Source organism: Rattus rattus, chromosome 15 (assembly GCF_011064425.1).
Source record: "Rattus rattus isolate New Zealand chromosome 15, Rrattus_CSIRO_v1, whole genome shotgun sequence".
NCBI classification, from domain to species: Eukaryota; Metazoa; Chordata; class Mammalia; order Rodentia; family Muridae; genus Rattus; species Rattus rattus.
Window position 1 is genome coordinate 33,980,179 of NC_046168.1, and position 19,843 is coordinate 34,000,021.

Consider the following 19,843-nt stretch of genomic DNA (forward strand, 5'->3'; position numbering starts at 1 on the left):
TTTCTTTTGACTTACATTTCCACATCGTAGTCCATCATTTAAGGGACTCAGGGTAGAAACTTGGAAATAGGAACTGATGCAGAAACAATGGAGGAATACTGCTTTGCTGGGCTGCTCCTCACAGCTTGCACAGACTCCTTTCTTATATCACCAGCCCAGGAGTTGCAGCGCATACTATAAACTGGCCCTCCCAAATCAATAATTAATCAAGAAAATGCCCCCAACAAGCTTGCTCAAAGGCCATTATAGTGAAGATATTTTCTCACTTGAAGTTTTCTTCTCACTTTTTAAATGACTCTGGCTTATGCCAAGTTTACATAAAAATAGCCAGTACATATGCTGTGTTGTAGAGTGGGAGAATATTAGAAATTAGAGTGTATATTGAAAGTAAATTAGGGGGACTCCATGATTATTAAAGCTAGCTTGATATGTATGATTATGAGTTTAAATAAGAAATGAAGTTTTATGTGCTTATCTAGACATGCTGAGCTGCATAAGTGCAAATTTCGAATAACTGGAGAATTCAATTTAAAATAGGATTGTGGTTTTGCCAAACTAAGTGCAGAAGAATGCAAGGTACATGGAAGAGAGTGATCATCTAAGTCTTTAAGGATTAAAACAAGAGAAATTTGGAGAAATCAGTAAACAAAAGACTTGTATAGTTTTCCTGAGAGTCAGTAGATTTGCAGCCACAGTGGCGACTGACTTCACCTGTTCTGCGTCTGGGACCAGTGTCTTAAGTGAGGTGAGAGAAAAGAGGCCATTTATCACTTGAGAGCTTCAGAAGAAAGTGTCCCCCGGTGAGAACCTGGTTTCTTTAAAGCCCAAGATAAGGGTAATTTTTACATTTTTAATAATTGGAAAGTTAGAAGAGGAGAAGGAGGAATAATATGAAAGTAAAATGATCTCAAATCCAGATTTCAGTATTTATAAATAACAGCTTTATTGGAACATTGTCGTGCTTCGGTGTTTGTTTGTTTGTTTCTTGTTTTTTTTTTTTTCCAGATAGGGTTTTTCTGTGTAGACCAGGCTGGCCTTAAATTCTGAAATTCACCTTCCTCTGCCTCTTGAGTGCTGGGATCAAAGTTGTTCTCTACCACACCCAGCATCATACTCAGGTTTTAATGCCTCATTTGTGACTGCTTTTATCATACAGTGGTTCAGTTGGATACATAAGTGGCCATTTCATTGCTTATGCAGTATAGTGAATACCACATGTATCAAATGTTTTAGTTTTTATTTTAGTATATACTTGTTCTCAGGTACATACTTTGTGTATCACAGGAATAGAAAAAAATGTACTGTAAATGTCCTTTTGAGGCATGTTGGAATATGGGTTATTCTTATCAAGTTAGGTAGTAAAACATTTCTATTGTGCAGTTGACATAATAGCTGTGCTAAAGAGTATAGTGTGCAGTGATATTATCAGACTGAATACTAATACTCCCAATGCAGAGGACGGCAATAGTTATAAAGAACTAGAGCACCCAAAGTGGAATAGTTTCATCACAGTAGAATTTCTTCACCAAAAAATAAAAAATAAATAAAAGCAAAGGAAGCAAGGCTTCAGTCTTCTATGTTTACTACTGACCTGTTTTTTAGCCCAACAAAGTTATTCACTAATGGTATGTGATAAATGGCAGCCAAATAAATGTGACAGAGAAACACTTTCTTAACATTGTTAGCTTTAGGGTAGAGTGCTTGGACCTGGGTGTAGTTAGAATTTTGACAAGAATAATTGCTCAAAGAATTAAGGAAAAGGAACAGCCATTACAATTTAAATTTTTTAAAGTCTATTTGAGCTTCTTATGTAGTAGCCCAGGCTTGTCTGAAACTCAGTCCTTTTGCCTCCACCTTTCAAGTGCTGGGATTGTAGGCATGCATTTCCATGCTCAGTTTTGGCTTCAGTCTATCTGAGATACCAGTGCACCTTAGAAGTTACCTGTCGGGGTAGACTGTAGAAAGCTTGGTCTTATTTCCTTTATCATATACATTATTATTTATGAAAGTTCTCTTAGGGTTTTACTGCTGTGAACAGGCACCATGACCAAGGACAACATTTAATTACAGATTCAGAGGTTCACTCCATTATTGTCAAGGCAAGAGCATGGCAGCATCCAGGGAGGCATGGTGCAGGCAGAGCTAAGAGTTGTACATCTTCATCCAAAGGCTGCTAGTGGAAGACTGACTTCCAAGCAGTAAGAATAAGGCCCTAAAGCCCACAGCCACAGTGACATACCTACTCCCAACAAGGCCACACCTCCAAATAGTGCCACTCCCTGGACCAAGCATATACAAACGATCACAAAAGTGAAATAAACATAATTGCTTATTTATTTCTCTTCTCTCTAGAACAATGATTCTGAACTGGTGAGTTAAAACCCTTTTGGGAGTCAAACTACCTTTTCACAGGGATTCCCTAAGACCATCAGAAAACATAAATATTTACATTCCAATTCCTAACAGTAGTAAGATTACAGTTATGAAGCAGAAATAAAAACAATTTTATGCTTAGGGTCACCACAGCATGAGGAACTGAATTAAAGGGTCACAGCATTATAAAGATTTGAGAACCATGGTTTTAGAACATGGCCTGCATGGGCCTGTTTCTCCCCATGTTCAAGAATAATATGCACTACTTAGTGACTCTGAGTGAATATTTATCTTACAAGTATCCTTAATTCTCATCCCCACATCTTGTTCCTTTATAAGTTCCCTCATTTTAAGATGTTATATATGCCTCCTGCTTCTGTTTTTCTTAGTGCTGCTATGAGATGATAATAGAGGACAAAGCTGTGCTCTCTAATCCTTAATGGTTTTCCTGTTTATTCATGTCCTAATCTTGTGTATTTTGATATTAATTGGGATTTTTTTATAAATCTGATTATATGCTAGTAATGAGGACTAATAGTCATATTTTAGAATATTCTATGTTAGCATAATATAAGCTATAGAGCTCCCAAGATTATTTATATGTAAAGGAGAGGGTAAAATGACCAATAGTGTGAGAGAGATTAATTTATCTTGGATTCTTACCAAGCAACTATTAGATAGGAAGAGCTAGGTGTAGAGATGCACACCTTTAATCCTATTACTTAGGAGGCAGAGCCAGATAGATCAGATCTCTCTTGAGTTCGAGCCCATACAGTGAGTTCCAAGATAGCTAGGGCTGCATAGTTGAGACCATACTTAACATCCTCTTGGTTCCCACCTCCCCCCCCCCCCAAATAATAAAAATAGGAAGGTGCTGTGCCATGGAAAACAAATGAGACTATTATACTGGTCTTTTCTTGACTGTTACAGTGGAGATTCAGCCCAGGTTTCCTGTTGTTGGAATTTACAGATGCAGTAACACATTCAGTTATCTAAAACAGACTTGGGAAAGTCATCTAGCTGTGATCTGTTTTAAAGGAATCATAAATAGCAATCCCTCTGCTAGGGAGTGCCTTTTGGTTAAGTAGTCCCAACTGGAAAAGTAAAGTCTGCAAGTTGGACTTTACTGTTGTCTGTGCTTAATTCTAAATTGATCCCTTGGTGAAATGATCTAGGGTGACTAGAGCCATAGAAAACTGAGTTTGACTCAAAGCTGACCTTTTTGGCTGGTCTAGAGCTCACTATGTAAATCAAGTGACCTTCAACTCACAGAGATGTGCCTGCCTCTGGAGTGTTGTTAAAGGCATGTGTCACTCTGCCAAGCAAATGATAATTTTCTGACAAGTGACTTAGAGACAGAGTCAGGCTCCTTAACCAAATTGGGGCTCCCCAGTCTCTTCTACTACTTCACCACAAACATACTAATCTAGGCAGAGCCCTTGTATACACAGTTCTGCTGTTCCATCACTTAAATGTTCTGTCTTCATGATCTTCCGTGGCTAACAACTACTTTTCATTTCAAATATGTTTCAGGTTTTTTCCTAACAGTTTTCTGTCCATGGCAGGCTTTAATTGATACCTTCTTAGTTCCTCACAAACCATGCTTATCTCTTTTATTTTAGATTGTTTTGAATTAGAATCTCCCCACTCCCAACTTCCCAGAAAAGGTTTCACTGTGTAGCCCTGGATATTCCGGAACTCACAACAGTAACAGAGTTACTATTACCTTTCCATATTTCTAATAATTACTTTAGGACCTGATGTAGAGTAGGCATAAATATTTATGTAATAAATAGGTGGAATATTGACTATAACTTTGTAGTAGGTCTTGCAGTACTGTGACCTGGGAAGTTATTAAATATATTTTCCCTGTATAGAAATTTATTAACTTTATATATGTCTGTTGGTCATAACCTACACAAATATTTTAGTTTGAACATTTTAACAGAAAGGCAAGAATATTATAGCTACTTTTATTAGGAACTAGAACTTTAATAGTCTTATGTGTGTAGATAACATTGAAATGGGAAGCTTTTCCATGCCATCTCACTCCAGTGTTGACCCTCAGGGATTAAAAAATAGTCCTATTTTAATCTAGGACCAAATTAGGAGATAACTATCTAGGGGGAGATTTGTAAATTATTGTTATCTGTAGCATGACAGGTTGATATAAGTAATTGCATTAATTCCCCACTGCATGTTTTAAATTCAAGTGTAGCTTCAGATTAATGCTACAAGTTTAAAGATTGCCAGTTAGAAATTTAACTTTTATTCCTTAGTACATGTGCCTTTGATATATTGAATTTGGTTTTTGGCGGGTATATATTTGGGGGGGGGGGAGGCGAATAGGGTTTTTTTATGTGGCCCTGGCTGTCTTGGAACTCACTCTAGGCCAGGCTGGCCTCAGATTCACAGAAATCTTTCTCTGCCTCCCAAGTACTAGGATTAAAGGCATTTACCACCATTCCCAGCCAGAATTTATATATTTTTTAAAGGATCATCATACATGATTCACATAAACAACATAAACAAATTTTTATTTGTTGATATAAAACATCTACCTATGTTTTCTTAATAAAATCTGATATTTACCTAAAACCCCAGAAATAATAATATTATTATCATTAGCAATAATAATAATAATAATAATAATAATAATAATAATACAGCATTTGCATTTAGCTTGGGCATGTAGTTCAGTTGGTAAAATATACTTGCCTAGCATAAACAGAGCCCTGGGTTTGACCAGCAGTATTATGTAAATGTAGGACGCATAAGATACTTTCTTAAAAAAATAAAAAATAAAACCACAGCAGTTTTAGTGTTTAAAACTTTGTCATTAGGTTTCTATTAAAATTTTTGGTACGATAGTGAAATCATTACTGAATTTGAAACAATTCTCAGCATATTAAGTATTTTTCTATATTATAACTTTAAATTTCACATATATCAATGATATCAAGTGATAGAGTACTGGAGCTTAAACGGAGGACAGTAAGTATTTCACCATTGACCTACATCCCAGCCCTAATTTGTAATGAAGTGATCTTTTTTTATTGTGTTTTTGAGTAATTTGGTTGTAAAATAAGTAGTGTTCATTATAATAATGCATTAGTGACTTAATTATATTTTTCATACAGATAAAGACACAATAAATAAAATTAGAGATTTACGGATGAAAGCTGAAGATTATGAAGTAGTAAAGGTAATCGGCAGAGGTGCATTTGGAGAAGTTCAATTGGTAGGTTATCTTACTCAGATTTTTCTTTAAAACAACTTTTTTTTTTTTAATGAAAAAGCATTACCCCATTTAACATATTTAGAAAAATAATTGTTTTCATAGAACTGTTTCTTAAAATGGCGCTGGCATTTTTGCCTAAAGCCAAAACCTTAGAGTAGATACCGTAGTAGTCGGAAACTGTTTCTCCAAGCATTGCAGTAAACGTGTTCTGTCTCACAGAAAAAAAACCTTTGCTCCTAATTCTATGTAGAGTGCTATGGAATAAAGTTCTATGAATAGGGCAGCATATATAATGGGACAAACTGGGAAATACAGGAACCAGAAGGTTTGTTGATTTATTTTATCTTTAATTGTATTCTGGTAATTAAAGTCTTTACACTACCTAATTGTGATAAGCAGAAGAGAAGAAACAGAAATAGCTAAATCATTAAATATTAAAGTCATATAGTAAGTTGTTGAATGAAACATTGAGCTTTACGTGTTAACTAATGGTTTGTTTTCAATTTTAAAGGTAAGGCATAAATCTACCAGGAAGGTTTATGCTATGAAGCTTCTCAGCAAATTTGAAATGATTAAGAGATCTGATTCTGCTTTTTTCTGGGAAGAAAGGGACATCATGGCATTTGCCAATAGTCCTTGGGTTGTTCAGGTATGGTTTTGATTATATTTTCTTAATGCTGTACTGGTTTGTAAAAAACATATCTAAGAAGTTTATTTTTTAGAACAGTAATAACTTATTAGTGGTTGTAAAATTGTCATTTTTAAAGTCATAAAATTTATTTTGTTGAATTATGTTTAGAAAAGTGAGAATAAAATGATTACTTTTTTGTAGAATTTAATCTGCTTTAAGTATTCTACATTATCTTTAATGATATTTTTTGTGTGTAAACATGAGGTCCCTTTACTTTTTTTTAACTGCCTAGTTATGCAAATGTGTCTCTAATTTAAATTAAACAATGGGGAAATCAGAAGATTGAGTTTCACTAAGTCCACAAGTATCCTGTGTTGGCCTTAAGTTGTCAGTACCAAGGAATATATGAAAAAAAAATATATATATATATATCTCCACCCTAAGGTAAACATGGTATAGTGCAGCCGTGCCACATTAATGTAGAGGCAGCAGAAGCACAAGGCTCTGGAGTTCCAGGTGCAAGACCCTATTTCCAAAGGAAATGACATAAGTCATGGTAGTCTTGACTGCCAGTGGCCAAATTATTTAAAATTCCTGGGCTATAATTTCCTTGCTTGTAAATATGAAACAGTCTTTAAGATTTTTTGTTTGTTTTTACATTTCAGACAGGATCTTATGCTAGGCCACTTGCTATGTAGTTAAGGGTAGCTTTGAACTCCTACCTCTACTTCCTGAGTGATGAGATAATAGGTATGCACTACTTCTGGCTAATTGGTTATTTTAATTGTGAAATAAAGTCCTCACTAAATTATTCTGAGTTTTCCATCCATGCTTCAACTAGGGTGTCTCCATTTCTTTCTTTTTTTTTTTTTTTTTCATTTCTTTTTCTCTTTAATTTTGAAGTCTTTTTAAACTAAGCTAGACCATTTCTAAATTCCTAACATATATTTTATTGTTTACTTACATTATATATTGAAGACTAAATAAGCATTGGAATAAACAGATTTGGACAGTGTCTGTTTTTGTATAATAACATTTAAAAAATATTGTGCATGTGTATGCCTTAGTGTACATATGTGTACCACATGCTTGTAGGAACCCATGGAGACCAGATGACATTGACTCTCCTAGAACTGGGTTGCAGATGGTTGTGATATTATACCAAGTGTGTGTTGGAAACTTAAACCCAGGTTCAGTTGCCCTGCAAGGAGCAACAAGTGCCTATAACCATTGAACCATCTCTTTATCGTCCCTTGTTTTAAACTTAAAGTCTCCATTTTTTTTAATTATCTATGTATATCAAGGTTCCTCAGCGTTAGTATTTGTATGCCAGATAATGCTTTTTATCTCTCTCTCTCTCTCTTTTTTTTTTTTTTTTTTTGTTTGTTTGTTTGCTTGTTTTTGGTCAGGCCAGCCTTGGGTCATTAAAGGCATGTGCCACCATATTTGACCTTAGATAATTTTAGATAATTCTTTATTATGAACTATTGTACTACTTACTTTTCTGTTTCTGTGATAAAACACCATGACTAATGCAACTCAGAGCAGGAAGGGTTTATTTGGGTTCATGGATCCAGAGGGATGAGTCCCATGGTGGGAAGGCTTGGCAGCAGTTGGGAATGGTGGCTCGAGGAAAAGGTAAGAGCTTATATCTCGAACTGCAAAAACTAGAAATGACGGGAGGGGGCATTAAATTGTTAAAGCCTTCCAGTAACGTACTTCTAACAAGGCCATACATCCTAAGCTATTACAAATGGCCCTCAACTGAGGACCAAATGTGAACGATAGGGTATATTCCCATTCAAACCACTACAGTTATCCTATGTATTATTGCTATTACTAGTGTTTTTATGACATTAGAGAACATCCTTATTTTCTATCTAGAATATACCAGTGGCAACTCTTCTCCATTCCACATACTAGTTGTGACAACTAAAACTGCATTTTAATAAACATTGTTGAATATCCTTTGACTAGTAGGGGACAAGAGAGCGGGGAGGCAGTATTGCCTTTGGTTGATAACTTCTGAAAATGTATGTTCATTATATCTGTCAAAGATTAAAATATTTGTCATAATTATTCAATTTGTAATTTAGATATCTTAGAATTTTGTTTTACTTATTACACTGTATATAAATGGGGCAAACTACCACCAGAATAACAATGCTTTAATTTTGACGCCTAGGTGAAAAATGTTACATTTACTCTAGGCCAGTCATGCAATACTTCTATTTTTTATCCTTACTCCTAAATTTAGTTTTGTTTTTTTGTTTTTTTAATTTAATGATATATGTGGTCACAAGTGAATGCCAGCACACCCTGCATTTTCACATGGGTTTTAGGGATCAAATTCAGGTTCTTGTATTTGTAAAGGCAAGTGCTTTACCAGCTGAGCTATCTTGTCCTTGTGTAGTTTTTAAGTTAATATAAGTGGGACTGCTGAGACTGCTCAGTGGGGAAAAGCATTTGTTCTTGGTAGCATTAAGACTTAAGTTCAAATCCCCAACACCTGTTAAAGAAGGAGCACTTTTGGCTGTTCTTCTACAGGATCCAGGTTTAGTTTCAAGCATCTACATGGCAGCTCACAACCATTTGTAATTCTAGTTCCAAGGGATCTGTTGTCCTTTTCTGGCCTCCATAGTCAATAGGCATGCACTTTGCACACAGCCTAATTTTAGACAAATCCATATACATAAAATAAAAAAGCTGAAATACAGCTTCATGTGCCTGTAATCCTAGCACTAGGGGACAGAAGCAGGCAGATCCTAAGTAAGAACTTGTTGGAGATTGAAACAGCAAGCTTCCAGTTCAGGGGGACACCTTATCTCACTGCCAAAGGCAAAGTGATAGAGGAAGATACCCAGTGTCACACTCTGACCTCAGCATACTGAATGTGACTCTACCACCACACACATAGCACAAAAACATACAAAATAAGTGAAATAATTTAAACATATAACTAGAATGATTAAACCTGTTGAGAAAAATGAAACATGAAGGCTTTAAGAAATCTATATACGTCTGGTGTTTTTTCCCTGGGGTTTGCTTTTTAGTTTTGTTCTAAACTTGTGTTTACTTAAAATTTGTTTGATTTTTTTTTTTTTAATTTTAACTTCAGCTCTGAACACATAATAGATTAATGCTTGATATTCTTAGTTTCTTGCTAATGATTTGGTCTTCCTTCTAAGAGTCCAGAAAGTCAATTGTTATTAGGTTAGAGGTTAATGATTGATTATTTTGTTTATTAGAAATTTGGTAAACCTGTGCCAGCAACCAGGCATCCAGATGCTATTGAGTAGTAAGTTTGTAAGTAAAAAAGTTTAGTTCCTTATCCTCTTGTAGAAGAGATTACAGTCAGTCAGAAACATGGAGATAGAGAGGCTAAGCAGATTTCCAGAGCTAGGCAGCTAATACACTATAGTGGAGCCAAAGCCCAGTTTATCAGACCTCAGAGCTCTGATGTTCATTGTAAAGTCAATACTAAACGTCTCACGTGCATGTTAAAAACCAGAAGTACAGTATTTCCTTGCCTAAGAAATTTGTTTGTTCTTATTGAAACTGTTAGAAATAAAAACCTCTCAGTATAAAAAAAAAATTAGAGCTGTGAAGAGGAAGTGACTCCATTTGCCTCTTGGAATATTCAGTTTATAGCTCTTTGGTGTGTATAGTATTCTTGTGGCATTTATGCTTGTGCTGAGTTAGCCTGAACTTATAGCTCTTCTACAATTAAACCATTTCCTTCCATTTTACATTAGTATCTTTAGCAGGTTTTATATGAAAACAAAATGCTGCAAAAATCATTCTAATTTTTTTAATTTGTAGCTTTTTTATGCATTCCAAGATGACCGATATCTCTATATGGTGATGGAGTACATGCCTGGTGGAGACCTTGTAAACCTGATGAGCAACTACGATGTGCCTGAAAAGTGGGCACGATTCTATACTGCAGAAGTAGTTCTCGCATTGGATGCAATCCATTCCATGGGTTTTATTCATAGGTAAAGATAGCAATTCTTTCAGTTTCTTATTTTTTGAAAGGAGTAGTTGAAAGAAAATGTAAACATCACTTAATATTTCCTATTTCCAAAATACCTCATTTCCTCCCCTGTATACAGATAGCATTTTAGAATTGTAGTGCATTTAGTTTAATCTTGTTATAAATAATATTCTTTAATAATCTTAGTCTAATTTTATAACTTCTATGTTATACATTAAAAAATAAATTGTAAAGTGCTTTCTAAATGTTGTGTGATGAACATTTTATTACTATATTATACATAATAGGTTTGTTCTTTATCACACCTGTATATAATGTATTTTGATCATACTTACCTTTTCATTACCTTTTCATGTCCCCCTACTTATTTTCCTGTACCCAATCAATTTCTCTCATACTTTAATATCTTTTTACGCCTCTATGACTTTTCTGGTATCCATACTATGGTCTGTCATGGTCTTATTTGGAGTCCCTTACAAATAAAAAAAATTAAGGACAAATAATTAATTAAATTTTATATTACACCTAGAAAATTTTTGCATCTTTAAAAAATTGTTTATCTTAGTAGGTTCTCTACAGAATTATTTGTGTCTAAATTTACTCCCAAGCTCAAGGTCATGAAACCATTTTAGAATGGTTACATGAAAATATTGTTTCATATTTTGGGGATTTAAATCATGAACTACTCTCATACATAAATATAAGCAAACACCACTTTAACTGAGGTTGCTTATAGAGTAGTTGAGGTGTTATTTTCAGGAACATAAACATTTACAGTGGCAATACCACTGAACCCCAGGCAGACATTAGCTACCAGTAGCTCCTGAGAGGGCTGAAGCTGGGATTTATTTTAAATACAGTTTATTAAAGTAATGAATAATTAAAAGTACATTCATTGTAATTTAATTTATTCTGAAAACATCCCTTGAGTCTTATGTACAGCTACTGTGCTGCATATCAGGAATCCCAAGTGAAAGTGAATTAGATTCTGTTCTGGGGTCATTCATACCTTTCTTATTATAATGTTTTGTCTGACATTTATTTCTAGATAACATGTATTTTTGTGCTTAATCTCTCAAGTTACTCATTTTCTTACCATCAAATTATAGCTCAGGCCTTTAACCCTAGCACTTGAGAGGCAGAGGCAGAGGCAGAGGCAGGCAGATCTCTGAGTTAGAGACCAGGCTGGTCTAAAGTTCCAGGACATCCTGGGTTATACAGAGAAACCTTGTCTCGAAAAACAAACAACTAAACCAAACTATGTTTTGGGTTTTTTGTTTGTTTGTTTGTTTTGTTGTTTTTTAAAAAAGTCAATGTGTAAGGAATGTTTTGATGTACTTGAGTCTCTAGGTGTGGATAAGAAGCACATGCAGTGTAGGTAGGTTAAGAGGATTTGATGTACAGTAACTGCTTCCTAGTTTTTATCCGTGTCTGATATGTTTGATCAGTATTTTGTTGTTTGTCTTTCCCTCCCTTAGAGATGTGAAGCCTGACAACATGCTGCTGGATAAGTCTGGACATTTGAAGTTAGCCGACTTTGGTACTTGTATGAAGATGAATAAGGTTAACTTCAAAATTCTAATTTTGTTTTCTAATTGAAGAGGGTATTTCTTTAGAAAGTGCTATTAAGAATTCACTAACTTGGGGCTGGGATTTAGCTCAGATAGTGCGCTTACCTAGGAGGCATAAGGCCCTGAGTTCGGTCCCCAGCTCCGGAAAAAAAAAAAAAAAAAAAAAAATTCACTAACTGGGGGAGCTGGCAAGATAGCACTGGCTGCTTTTCCAGAGTTCAATCCCCAGCAACCACATGCTCACAGTCATCTAGCAAGTGTATATGCAGATAGAGCACTCACATGTACTCATAGACATAAAAAATAAGTAAATCTTCAAAAAAAAAAAAAAAAAAACCAAAAAGAATTCCCTAACCAGCTTGGGGGGTATGGTCCTTGCCTTTAATCCCAGCCCTTTGGTGGCAGAGGCAGGTGGATCTCTGAGTTCAAGGCCAGCCTGGTTTACAGAGTTCCAGGACAGCCAGGAGTACACAGAAACCTGTCTCAAAAACCAAAACAAAAGAATTCACTAACCATATCTGGATTTGTCCAAAATCAATGTGATATATTTGTTGTTCTTAACACCATAGTTTCAGTGTTGTATTCATTAACTAGTAGGTAGTTTTCCCTCTCTAGGGTAAGTGTAGATAGATTGCCATATTGACTGACACTTTCATAACAGCTCTGTCACATACATTACTGATAACTAGAAATGGAATTAGTGTAAATGTCACTAAGTGTTGACATTAAGATTTTCATAAAAATTAGATTTAAATGTCTTAGAAATATGAAAACTTTAGTTGTCTTCTTAACATAAAATTTTGTCACAGTTTAAAAGTAAGAGAAACTTACATTCACTGTATACTAATACATACAGCTGAAAGGAAAATGCTACCTTTTTTTCTTTGGTTGTAAAGGTTAATGTATTATATTTCAAAACAGAATAGCTAGAAATGTGCAGTTATTTTGAAAGATATATTAATTAAAAGGAAACATTACATGCAAATTATGAAGAGGACATTAAAATGTGGATCTGGTAGTTACTTTGAGTTAACACTATCAAGTCATTTGCCTTATGTACTGGTCCATGTCATATCTGTACAGTTAACTTCTGTGTATTTTTATCATGGTTTCTAGCATGGCTAAATCAGTCAGATATTTTGGTTAAAAATAATGAAGTATTTATATGCACTAAAATGATTTATTATGTAATCTCAACCTGTTTGCCTTGATTTTGTCTCTGGAATTGCTATGCAGTCATCACATTAGCGGTTAGAGTATGAAGTGGTGGCCTCTTGTGAGTACTATAAAACAAACACATGGTTTTGTGCACTCAGTGATACGTAATTAGGTTGTGAATGCAGTATCTATGTATGATTTACATTTAGGTTTTTTTCAAATTTGCACTTTAAAAATATTTTTGTTAGCACATACAAGTGAGTTTTACTGTGCTGTTTCCATGTATTATCCTTTGTATTCATCTGCAACACCCTGTGCTTCCTTATTGGTCCCCTTCCTGTGAATAGTGTTCTCCTTGGTTTTCATGTCCCATGTGCTCCATTATCATCATTCTTTGCTTCCCTTGCCTCCTTTCTTTTCTTGGTCTCTTTTCTGCCTGTGTGTACACATGCATACATACTTACGTGTGTGTGTGTGTGTGTGTCTGTGTGTGTGTGTGTCTGTGTGTATGCACGCATGAGCTTAAACCCAGATTCAGTGTGTGAGAGAAGAAATGCATTTGTCTTAAGTCTGACTTACTTTGCTTCATATGCCTTCTAGATCGTTCATTTCCCTGAAGATGCCATGATTTCATCTTTTTATATAGCTGGATAAATTGCATTGTTTCTACTCATTTAATGATGGATTTCTAGACTGTCTCTGATAGCAATTGTGAATAATGTGTTAAATTTTGATAAGGCATTTATAACACAGTTTTTCTTTGGGTTATATTAAGAAGAAAACCATTAAAGATAATTAAATTCTAATCCAGGCTTGCTGCTCTTTTTAGGAAGGTATGGTACGATGTGATACAGCAGTTGGAACACCTGATTATATTTCACCTGAAGTATTAAAATCACAAGGCGGTGATGGCTATTATGGACGAGAGTGTGACTGGTGGTCAGTTGGTGTATTTTTATATGAAATGCTTGTAGGTGAGTAAAGGAGGGCTTTTAGTTTGTGTGTGTGTGTGTGTGTGTGTGTGTGTGTGTTTTATCTCATATTTGTCTGTGTACCACGTGTGTGCCTAGTGTCTGCACAGTTCAGAAGGTGGGGAACAGAGCCTGGGTCCTGCGTAACACAAGTGTTCTTTAGGCATTTCTCTAACTCCTGTTTTTGTTTTAAGTATCTAATGTTTTTCATCTCAAACCCACCACTTGGCTTTTTCTCATGTAATACTTAAAATATTAAATTTGTAGGAAATAAACAAGATCCCTAACCTGTATTGTCTCTTTTAAAAGGTCTTTAACAGGCTAATTTTGTGATGTGTTCATTTTACTATATTAAATATATACTTTTAGTTTAATAAGTATTTTTTTTTAAACCAAGTAACTGATTCTTCCTTTAAAATACGTATTTTTGTATATGTTTTCCTGTCATTGTTTTTCAGGTGATACACCTTTTTATGCAGATTCTTTGGTTGGGACGTACAGTAAAATTATGAACCATAAAAATTCACTTACTTTCCCTGATGATAATGACATATCAAAAGAGGCGAAAAATCTCATTTGTGCCTTCCTTACGGACAGGTAAATAATTTTGACACTGAGTTTGCTTCTGTTATTACAGTGTGCATGCTCACGCCCCAGCATACAAGTTAGCCCTTCTCTCTTCTCAAATCCAGGTCGTCAGACTCCTACAGCATGCACTTTTTCTGCGCAACCATCTCATCAGCCTATATACTTCTTTAAGTTCTAAGGCATTCTCATTTTGCTGCTCAGTTTTTAAGGTTCATATTTGACCTCTCTTGGCAGGTGAACTATTAGAATATAAAAGCTGATGTCTTGAAAGTTTATGATAATAAAGCCTGATACAAGGTTAGGGTTTTCTGGTATCTTTTCTGTCTGTCAGTTTAGTGCACAAAAGCAGTCACCTGATAGCCAGATAATTCTTTTAACTTGATTAAATTATCAGACTGATAATTATCGAATCCTAATTTCTTTTCCTTCCCACACAGCCCTGGCTGTTTGGGAACTCACTTTGTAAAGCAGACTGGTCTTGAATTCACAAGGTGCTTCTGCTTCCCAAGTGCTAGGATTAACATTACCTGACACCACATCCAGCTAGGTTTTTCCCCCCCTTTTTATTCTTGATGTATTAAAACCTCTGGAATTTGGATGCATCTTTCATCACTGATTTACACTAATGGAAGGCATGTTTCTCTTAGTTAGATAAAAGTGATAACATTCCTTCAATTTATGACAGTTTTGATTTGGTAATTTATAGTATTTAAATGAATGCCTTTCTTGTAGACATAGCTGTTGTGCCTTCCAGATGTAACAAGTGCTTATGAATATATGTGTTTTGAATTTAAAAAGTGGGACTTTGCATATACTTTTGTAGTTCACTGTAATATGTTATAGTTCTGGAAATTGATTCTAGGACTTAAGATACAGGAGAAGGAAAGTGAGAGTTTAGTTCAGTACTTATGTAAGAACTTGGATTAAATTATTTTTAATTTATGCACTAATTAATTGAAAAAAAACAAAATCATGTTTAATGTTGATCATATATTGTTAATTTAAGTACTAGCAGAAGCCTAGTACTTATAAGTATATTTTAATTTGAGGATTACTTTAATTAAAATTAGTTTATCCTCAGTATTGTCGTTTAGAGCTTGAAAGACACATTTTTATTTAGATTTTTACATTTTAATGTATGGAACTATCTTGTGCTGTATGTTTGGTGCTAGTCATATAGGAATTAACAGGTTACATGGCATCTACTTCAAGTAACCTCATAGTTCTTTTGTGAGAAAATAGATATTATGCAGTGGTAATTACATTGAGGCGTAAGCTCTATAAGCTAGAGAATCTGCCCTGAAAAAGAGTGAAAGCAGCGAAAGCTGCTAACAAACTGTTATACATACAAAGCAATGTTTTTAACTTTTGAAAAATTTGGATTTGACGGTATTCCAATTAAACTCTTGATAGATAACATGTGGCACCAAGTCCCCGTTTTCCCTTTTGTTGAAGGCAAATTCTAGTTCATGATGTTTTCCAAAAAGGGGCTAATGATACTTTAAGGTTTTGTTTCTGTTCATTTTAAGATGGATGTGAATGACAGTTTGAGTGTAGGCTGAACCCAGGACTCTAAATGCTGTCACTGGACTACAGCCTCAGAGTAGCTCTAGCTGGTCTTAAGCTTTCAATCCTCCTGCCTCTCTACACATACTATAGTCACTTTCCCCATTATCAGGTTTTAATTGATAAAAATGCTGAATAATTTTTAAAAATAAAGTAGAAATTAAAATTTTAAATGTTTCTGGAATTTTGGGTAAAATTTGATATGAATTAAAGTTGTTTATACTAAAAGTTTACCACAGGCTTTAAAAGCAATTAAAAGTCATTGTGTTTGATTAATCATATAAATATTTTCATATGGATTTTATTAACAGAAAATAGGAACAAGTTCATGCTTTTATGTATTTTTCCCTTTTTAAATAAAATTTATTTAATGTCAGTCTGTGCTTTATTTTCTGAAAATTTTGCTGATAATAGATTTTATAGGTGACAGAACTGCTCAGGTTTGGTGTTCTGCCATAAAGAAATCTATACAAGCTATAATAAGATCTTAAATGATTACTTTTCTCCTCTATTTAGAGAAGTGAGATTGGGCAGAAATGGTGTAGAGGAAATCAAACGTCATCTCTTCTTCAAAAATGATCAGTGGGCTTGGGAAACGCTCCGAGACAGTAAGTTCTTTTTCCCTGGACATTCTAGAGTATTTGAAAGTTGTTATAGTAAGTTTGTCTTTCAAAATATTTTTGTACAATTGATGAAATTCCCTAAACTAGTTAAAAAGAACACTTGATAGTTCTGGAGAACTTTGGAGCTGTTCTCGTCATGCCCCTTGCACAGCATGCCATTCTGATAGAAATGGTTGGGCTCTTCAGTCACAGTTGATACTTGAGCATTTTTGAGTTGCTCTTCATTTAGGCCTAGTTATTTCTATATGAAAGCAATAAGTTGGAACAAATGGACAAGTTTTTTTCCTATTTCAATTAAAATTAAACTGAAAGGTGACTGTGTTACTGCTAAGTCCAGAATATAACAAAGTTTTATTTATGTTTACATTTTAACTTGGGGTAGAAATGCAGTTGTGAAATAAATTTAGTATGCTACAATTTAATTTTCAGTTTTTTTTTATTTAATGTTTATTGTATATGAGTACACTGTAGCTGTCCTCAGACATACCAGAAGAGCCCATCAGATCACATTACAGATGGTTGTAAGCCACCATGTGGTTGCTGGGATTTGAACTCAGGACCCCTGGAAGAGCAGTTAGTGTTCTTAACTACTGAGCCATCTCTCCAGCCCATAATTTTCAGTTCTTATAGAACATTTTCTTATTTTGTATAAAACAAAGTTAAATTATAAGGTAATCTGAAGAAAACTTTATGTAATAGTTATATTAAAATCACATATAATATTTTTAATATATTATGTATAATATGTGCTATATAATATATAATAAATATAAAAATCAGATTGCATGTTATCTAATCATATATGTAATTATGTAAAATATATTAGATGTATATTTATTATATATTGTAATTTTATGATTATTAGATTGTTATGCTGTACATAGCATCAAGTTATATAATAGCACTAAAGATGACCCAGACTTAGAAGAACAAGAATTCATCTTTTTCAATACTGAAGTTTCAGAAGTTTTTTGTTTGTTGTTGTTTTGTTTTGTTTCAGTTTTACTTATTAAAAAAAGGACAGTTCTGCTAGCCCACCACCTATGAACAGTAATGGAAATGAGCTTTCCTGGATAGTGTTAGGAACATTAGGACTGTGGAGTTCATTGAGACAATGAGTAGTAGTTCTTACTTGAAGAGAACATTTTACAGTTAATTTTGAAGTTCATGATGTAGATTTGCTAGTTTTAGTGATGTATTCTAGTTGTCAGCGATAACTGAAAGAAGCAGGTACATTGCTTACAACATAGCATATATTGTTCTACACTATAAAATTACTCAAGAAGAAGGGAAATTACTCCAGAGATTGGTAGCTTGTACTATAGCAAAGAGTGTCTGTCATTGACTGTACTTGCAGGCTTATTAGAGAAGCTATAGCAGCAGTGTGGCCTTGGGAGATCTTATTAACAGTTATATCCAGTCAAGAAATGTACAGCAGAGAACAATAAACTGCATAATAAACCATTCTAAAAAATAGGATGGTTTTAATGTATAAGTATTGTATGTAAACATATGATTATATTTGTTATATATTAAATATTATATATATGCTTGAAAATTGATATTAAGTATATGAAGCAAGGTATTCGAACCCCTTTTGCAGGCCAAGCATGATTTTATTCTAGGCGTTGGAAGAATAACAGTGTCAAACAAAGTTCCTCCTTGTAAAGCTCATAGTTGTGTGGAAATTTGGGTCCAAATTTATGTCATTTACTTATACCTCACATGTCCTTAATAAAACTGCCTTTACTTGTGGAAAAAAGTGAATTTATGTATTTAAAGCAAGTGAACTTTATACTTGAAGATTATTATTGGCTTTTGTCATTTTTATTAGTCTTGTCATTTCTTTTTATTTTAAAGAGCTTCATTGCTGTTTCTTAGAGAGGTTTTGTTGTTATTGTTTTTTTAATAATAGTGAGAATCAAGCCCAGGACTTCATGCATTCCAAGCAAGCGCTCTACCACTGAGCCATATGCCTGCCTGACCTTATGGTTTTATTATTCTTTAGATGCAACAGACTTAGGAGCATTTTAATAGTTTTTCCTAAACTTAACCAGTTCTGCTTTGTGATTATTAAAAATCTAAAAGCTGTAGAACTTACTGTCAAATTTCTTCTCCTTGTTTCTTCCTGTCGTCACAGCCCACTCCTAAAATACCAAGAATGTTTTGATTTCTTCTGAACTGAACTGACTAACCTACATTATAATGATTATAATTCCTTTTAAAGATTTCCTTATTTTTATTATTTTGATGTTTTCTTACATGTATGTATGTGCACCATGTGTGTGCCTGGTGCCTCCAGAGACAAGAAGGTGTTGTGTCCCTGGAACTGAAGCTCTAGAAAGTTGTGCACTGCCACATCGTATGGGTTCTAGAAACCAAACAGGCTCCCAAGGAGCAGCTAATACTCTTAATGGCTGAATGTCTTTACCGTTTCCGTTAATAATGCTTTTAATATATTTGAATTTCCTTTTTTTAGGAAAAATTGCTCTCTTTCACTAATTTAGTAAAACCAATGTAAGTTAAATGTTTTAAAGTCATCATGACAATTAGTCTCCTAGTCAACCTGTTTTTCTTGATTGTGCAGTAAGTACTTTTTCCAAGTCTCTTGAATCTGTTCACCTTTTATTTAAAGTCATAAAATATTAAGATTATAAAATTACTTTTATATTTACTTGAGATAGAGTTGAAGAAATAACAGGGTTGTGAGATTAAGAAAGAAGACTAAGGGGGTTGGGGATTTAGCTCAGTGGTAGAGCACTTGCCTAGCAAGTGCAAGGCCCGGGGTTGAACCCCAAGACGGGAAAAAAAAAAAAAAAAAAAAAAAAAAAAGAAGAAAGAAGACTAAGGAAATGAAAACACCCTTTCCCCTGAAAACAAACTTTACCACACTACCACATGCTATGAGCCAGTGATAGCACAGGGATTCATTCAGATCCAAATCTGTGTGAGGTTCTAGCCCTTGGTCATTGTAATATTATGTACCATTTAATGACCTTTTTCCTATTTAAAATATTTAAAAGAAATGAAAGGAAGTTACATATTAGTTAAGTTGTGTATGAAAGTATGTAATCCACTATTTATTACACATAATAATGCTATATTAACAATAATGTGGTGACCT

At 34.3% G+C, this 19,843-nt stretch overlaps 1 protein-coding gene across 3 annotated transcripts in view; it reads left to right on the forward strand.

Moving 5' to 3' along the window:
- Rock1 (Rho associated coiled-coil containing protein kinase 1) overlaps positions 1 to 19,843 on the forward strand; it is a 118,048-nt gene that overhangs the window by 38,735 nt on the left and 59,470 nt on the right. For all 3 annotated transcript variants that reach the window (XM_032885865.1, XM_032885866.1, XM_032885867.1), the window contains exons 3-9: positions 5,514 to 5,614; positions 6,126 to 6,263; positions 10,068 to 10,243; positions 11,721 to 11,805; positions 13,801 to 13,945; positions 14,401 to 14,539; positions 16,613 to 16,704. In XM_032885865.1, the coding sequence (XP_032741756.1) occupies positions 5,514 to 5,614; positions 6,126 to 6,263; positions 10,068 to 10,243; positions 11,721 to 11,805; positions 13,801 to 13,945; positions 14,401 to 14,539; positions 16,613 to 16,704 (876 nt within the window). The remainder of the gene's footprint in view (positions 1 to 5,513; positions 5,615 to 6,125; positions 6,264 to 10,067; positions 10,244 to 11,720; positions 11,806 to 13,800; positions 13,946 to 14,400; positions 14,540 to 16,612; positions 16,705 to 19,843) is intronic.